Source organism: Fukomys damarensis, unplaced genomic scaffold, assembly GCF_012274545.1.
Source record: "Fukomys damarensis isolate Sample0158 unplaced genomic scaffold, DMR_v1.0_HiC HiC_scaffold_2, whole genome shotgun sequence".
NCBI classification, from domain to species: domain Eukaryota; kingdom Metazoa; phylum Chordata; class Mammalia; order Rodentia; family Bathyergidae; genus Fukomys; species Fukomys damarensis.
In genome coordinates, this window is record NW_022900914.1 from 61,761,852 (window position 1) to 61,768,242 (window position 6,391).

General features: G+C 41.2%; 1 gene segment (V, D, J or C); it reads left to right on the forward strand.

The window, feature by feature from the left end:
- The first annotated feature begins 3,127 nt into the window (after window positions 1–3,127).
- The window catches only part of LOC104863409, a 4,197-nt gene continuing 933 nt past the window's right edge, over window positions 3,128–6,391 (forward strand). Inside the window, 2 exon segments of the V gene segment in view lie at window positions 3,128–3,184; window positions 3,295–3,608. Coding sequence covers window positions 3,136–3,184; window positions 3,295–3,608 — 363 coding nt within the window.

A 6,391-nucleotide genomic window follows, 5' to 3' on the forward strand; every position in this document is an offset into this window, starting at 1 on the left:
CATTGTATTCAAATCCAAGCAATTGAATTAAAAAACCCATTATAATAATTAAAATTGCAAAATGATGCAAGTAAATTGGCTAAATTGAACTCCAGATTTGAATAAGAAAACTAATAAGGAGAGTGGGTAAATATTACACAAGAGAACTTTTCCTTGTAAGAGCTGTGCTATATTTATTTTGAAACAGTTGCCAGCAAGAGTAGATTGGAGGCATTAACTGTGGCACCTTCACATCCTACAACACTGCAGAGAAGTGAAAATGAACTGCAGAAGAATTACACTCGGCATTTGGATACTTGTCTCAGTCAGGATGCTGAGTCCCAGAGGACAGAAACCAAGGAATACACACGAGTGTTTCTATTAGCAGTGAAGTTCAGGACCCAGCAGGACCAAACGCACAGTTGCAAATCAGGATGCCCTTAGTGGAGGGCGGGCAGCAAGAGTGGGGAGCGCAAGCCATTGCAAGGGCTCTGGGTGCTGAAGGTGACTCCATTTCCGCACCTGCGTGGGGTCACATGGAGGCTCCCTGGTGAGTACGCAGTGCGCTACACAAGCCTGGTTCCGCACTGCCTTTGTACTGAGCACGATAGAGTAACAGGAATAATAGTATCATCATAAACAATGTAATATTCCATATAAGCTTTTATAAATAACATGAGACTGTATCTACCCCTCAGCGTATGTTTGATTTTCCCTAGGAGTCTAAGAAGAATGGAAACATTCAATGTTTCTCTGCCACTATATTCAGATAAATTTCAGAAATAAAATTAGTAGTGAAATATGTGGAGTCAGATGGCGTGGTGTTTAAAATAGTGAGAAACAAATGCCACTGAGGTAAATGAGTCATTTTTAGAGTAACTCCACACAGTGGGTTCACAGCACGTCATAATCCCAGGCTGCTCCTGGAGAGCAGGGCCCAGCCATCTTCCATCCCCGGAGCCGCGAGCCCTCCCCAGGGTCAGTGTGCGCTGGTGGAGCAGGGCTCCTCTCTCCACTCACAGCTGGGTTCCTGGATTGCTTCATTCTTTAGTCTAGGCCATCTTTGGGATTTGGTCTTTCCTGGTGCTCAGAGCTCTTGTTCTCTTTCTTCTTCCCAAGTCTTTTTCCAGGTGTCTTAATTCCAGATTGTGGTGAGCCTGTAACTGCTGCCTTCACCTGCTCTGCCATGTTGGGCTGTATACAGAGCTTGAAAAAAAATCTATAATAATCAGTGTAAGCATTTGTCCTTCATTCTATTAAATAACAAATCTTCGTACTTTTTAAATTTAGAGAAAATAAAGATCTCCTTGTACTCTTAACTTCAAAAATTGTCTTAAAACTGAAAATCTGCTGTTTATGTGGTGGTGTAAACTCATTTTAACTTTCATATGAAGCCATTGCAATTGTCCTTAGGGCACCATATCTGTCGCAGAATCCTACGGGTTCCTCAGGCTCTGTCTGCAATGAGAAGAAAAATGAATGAACTAAAGTTGAAGGCTGGATGTTCTCCATTGTGAATAAGAACCTCTGCAATGTCTCCTCATATGTAGGGGTGTAAGGTAGGTGTTGCAGTGCTTTTGGAGCTGTGCAGATGGACACCGAGGCAAGGTCAGTCATTTGTCTGCTCTCTGAGCTTTAATCTGGGGTCCATCTTCACATATTCATAGTCCAGCTCTTGATGATATTTATAGAATTGTTTAGAAGCTATTTACTCAGAGAGACCAAGAGAACCCCCATTACAGCTAGGCCAGTGTTATGCATTTAGATGCTCCCCCAAGTCTTCATGCTTTTTTGGAGGTGCCTAAATCTAGAGTGTGTGAAAGATTCATGGTGGGGCTAGGCCTGGGGGCACTAGGGTTAAGGGTATGAGTGCTATTCACCTTCAGTAACTTTAGTAAGATAAAAGGACCAGAAAGATACAGTTAAGGTCCCCTTGGTGCTTTTGCTACTATGTGGGATCCATGAAATATTTCTCTCCTGCAAATCCCCTAGTCCATGTGCCCTCCTGCCTTGGAGCCAGCTGATTTGTTTGTTTGTTTGTATTTTGGTACCAGATATCAAATTTGATACCTTGAGCTTGTGAGGCAGGCAGCAGAACCACTGAGCTAAATTACTGAGCTGGCCCAGAGCCAGCTGATTATGGACTGAAATCTCTGTGTAACTTAAATAAACTTTTCCCCCTTTAACTTATAAGGTAGTGTATTTTTGTCTCTGCAAGGAGAGAAAAGTTTCTCCTGCTTTTAGAAAACTAGTGCTTTCTCTTTCTGACAGGGACTGCAAGCTGAAATGTACATGGTTTGCTAGAAAACTGAGTGTCCCTTTAAACTGAGGAAAACATGTGTTACAATAAATATACATTGTCATTACCGCTCCGGAAAACACTTCCTCATGCTAGGAACACTTGCCACTCTCTAAGGCTTTCTCACATGTCCTTTCCATTAGAATTTTAATTGTGCTTTTTTGGCTGCCTCAGTGTCCTGAATGATTTTAAAAGGCTAAACTCTCATGGTCATTTTGAGTTTGCAGAAGAGGCAGAAGTCACATAGTGCTGGATCTTATGAATTTGGTGGATGAGAACACATCATAATGCTTTATGAAGCTACTTTTTGATTAGATGGCAATCTGCAGCACATTCACCACATTTTTCATCCTATTTGCAAACAAAGGCAAGAGGACTTCTTGAACTACTTCTTCATGGGGCAAGAACGATGTATTTGAGGTGGACGGATATGAGGAGATTCCTGGAGATATATCTTTTATTACAGTGTTTTCCTTTGTACACATTATGATTTCTAACCAACCCTTGTATTATTATGAGATGACATAAAGTCTCAAAGTATTTCTGAGGTAGCATATCCTCATGGCATGGAAGCCACAGTGTGTTCCCTCATTTGGCAGCTGTGCCAGACTAAGAGGCCAGGATTTCCTGGAACAGGTCACAACCTCCCTTGCTACCCAGGAGCTGCACTTGAAATGTCTCTTTGCTCCACTCAAGTCCTCCTGGATGCAATGAGAACAGGAGTCCAATTTGAGAGCAAGGAAAGCTGCTCTGAGCTGCTTTGCATATCGCATCTAGAGAGCAGTCAGGCCTGGGCAAAGCCTCTTTAAAGGCAGCTCTAGGGCCTGTGAGGAGTGGTCTCAGGTCAGCTCTCAGAGATGGGGTCCAAGGCTCCCCTGCTGTGGATGCTGCTGCTGTTGGTTCCAGGTGAGGGTGTAGGCAGTGTGGGATACAGTTAACACTCCGCAGGGTTATAGACGCAGTGGTCTGTGTTGGATGTGTTGGTGATGGTTGGTTGTGTGCCTTTATCATTCCAGGCTCCACCGGGGACATAGTGCTGACTCAGACTGCAGCCTCCTTGACTGTGTGTCCAGGACAAAGGGCCACCATCTCCTGCAAGGCCAGCCAGAGTGTTAGTGCATATGGTATTGGTATTATGCAGTGGTATCGACAGAAAGCAGGGCAGCCTCCCAAACTTCTGATCTATGCAGCATCCAGTCGAGCCTCTGGGGTACCAGAGCGTTTCAGTGGCCGTGGGTCTGAGACAGACTTCACCCTCACCATTCACCCTGTGGAGGCCCTGGATGCTGCACACTATTTCTGTGAGCAGGGAAAAGATCTTCCTCTCACAGTGCTCTGGCTCTTAACAAAAACTCTTCAGGCAGCTGCTCACTGAGGCTCAACCTCCCAGATGCTCCCTCCCACCCAGGCAGCTGTCTTTTGTGTTTCCGGGCTTGCTTGGGGTAAAGGGTGAAACAATGCAACAGGAACTTCTTAACCTGATATGTGTTTCATTCTTTATAATTTTAGTGTTTTTTGTACTGGGGATCACACTTGGTTCCATGAGTTTGTGAGGTAGGCAGTGGAACCACTGAGCTCAATCCCTGCCCCTATAATTTTATGATATTTGTACTTAAGACCTCATCACTACATCTTAGTGTGTTTCCTAGCTTTAGTGGTCTCTTGTCCAGGGAAAATTTTTATACTTTAAAAATCTTTAATTTAATTTTGTATAAAAGAGCTTTCCACAATCAATTTTCTTGTTATTTATCTTTCAGAAATGGCTATGCTATCACCCAAATTCTAATATTTTTCACTACCCCTATTTGGCTGAGCTCACAAAAAATTCTCTTGAGCTGTTCTGGAAACCAACCAGTTATCATCTATTTATATTCACTGGTTTCATTTAGATATCTGTCTTTGTGTCTGGTCCCAAAATAAGTCGTCAGTTGCAAATGAATAACTTTTCTTCTAACCCAAAGTTCATGTCTGTTTTCTATATCATCCATGTGTATGTCTAAATTCTTTTCTATTGTCTTTCTTTTTCATTTTGCAATTGTTCTAATGATGCAGCAGGAATAGACTCCAGACCTAAGTGTTCACATCCACATTTGTGGAAGTTTCAGCTATTATCACTTCCATCCCTACCTTGTACTCTTTGGGCTCCTACATGTTCCCTAAAAGAAAACTCAGGAAAATGTTCCTTTACACATTTGACTTAGCCCATTTGCACATATCTTTACTAAACTAGTAGAGAAATGCAAAAAAACCAACACTCATTTGTCAAAGAGAAGAAGAGAATGGATAAACTTCTACAATTGACATAGAGTGAAAGAAGATACAAACTGTAAGTGTCAAGAACAGAAGTAAACACCTGCTTTGGGGGTTCTACTGACGTTAAAGGACAATCAGGAAATTCCATGAACTGGATGGCAATACAATGACCACCACAGCTGTCAAAGAAATGTTCTCTGAAAGATAGAAACTACCCATACTTACTAATGATAGACAGCTGGAGTTATCTTTTATTTATTGAAGGGATTCAATTCATAATGAGAAATCTTGAGGAAGCAAAAATGAAAAGCACACTTCACAAATGCTATTTCTTTTAAGAGCATTTGAACTTCCTCTCCTCAAGCAGAAAATTCCTGTCTTTCTGTTGAACGGCACCCAGTAGAGGGAATCACCTCACGTTTTAAAAATCACATTGCGTGGTCACTTGTGGGAACATTTGAATTTTCTCATCCAAAACAACCTTTCCTCTCTTACGAAGTTCCCAGTTAAGTTTGGCAGAATACTTGGTTCTGAAGAAATTTATTCCATGCCTTTATTAAATTGAGGACAGAAGTTTCATCCTTTAGAGACCATCTCCTTGGATTCAGTGGTCTTGGTTATCTGGAAGGATGTCCATTAGCTAGTCAAACTCACAAAGTCATAATATTGGAATACCCTGCTGCAATTTTAGTAATAAGGCAATAATTGTACAAAGTCAATGGGGATTGGTATACATCATACTTTTTTCTTTAATATGTTTTAGGACATTGCAAGAAGAGTAGAAATATAGGAAAAATCAGAGTTTTAGTGCTGAATATATTTGATTGAGCCTTTTTATGGTTTGAATGTACTATGTTTCCCAAAATGAAGGTAGTATGGAAGGCTTGTCCCCAATACAGCAGTGTTTATAGGTGGAGATTTTGAGAAGTGATCGGATTATGAGAGTGTGAGCCTCAGCAATGGATTAATTCACTGGAGAGATCTTACAGAATGACTATTAGGAGAAGGATTTGGTATAGAGTGTGAAGTTATGGCTTTGGTGACCGTGTCTTTTCCTGATCCATCCATTTTTTCCTCTTTACCTCTGCTTCTACTTCTGGCGCCCATGAGGTGGTTGCTTGGTTTTGCCATGCCTTTCTGCCAAGATGCTTCTGCCTCAGTACAGGACCAGAAACAACAGCCTGACTGATAACACTTGAAAATGTGAGCCAAAGTAGCATATTCTGCTCTAAGTTGTTTTTCTCATTTTTTTACCCTGAAACTCCAAGTATAGGAAATATTGAAGGAGCATTATTTTGAGATGTTTTCTTTTTAGCAAGGGAAAACTATGAAATTTGGACAATAAATGTTGCATATCATAAACTCTGGGAGCAAGTTCACGCTCATAATGTCATCATTTCAAAAACTTTTAAACCTTAAAATTCTAGACTTGAAGCATTTAAAACTAAAATGTTCACTTAGCTACAATCTTGGAATAACTTATGAAAGAGTAGAGAAGATTGGATTAATTTGAACACACACACACTTTGCAAAAGCAATAATAGCAAATTTGATAATAGCAATGACCAAAATTTATTTACTGTTGCATTTTCATATGCCTTTCACAATCAGTTTCTCATCGTGTATTATGATAATGGAAACCGCATCCCTTACAGAGGAACACAGTATTTCGAGTGAAAAATTTTAGAACCCATTTGAAAACAAATGTGATTAATCAGATCCTCTGTTATCTATACAACAGGAGTCACCTGAAGCAGCCTTGACACCACTGACATCTGAGCAGAGACAGTGTCCCCTCCAGGGGCCTGTAGACACAGGCCCTGTAGCCTCACTTGAGGGCTTCCTACTCCTTGCCTCATT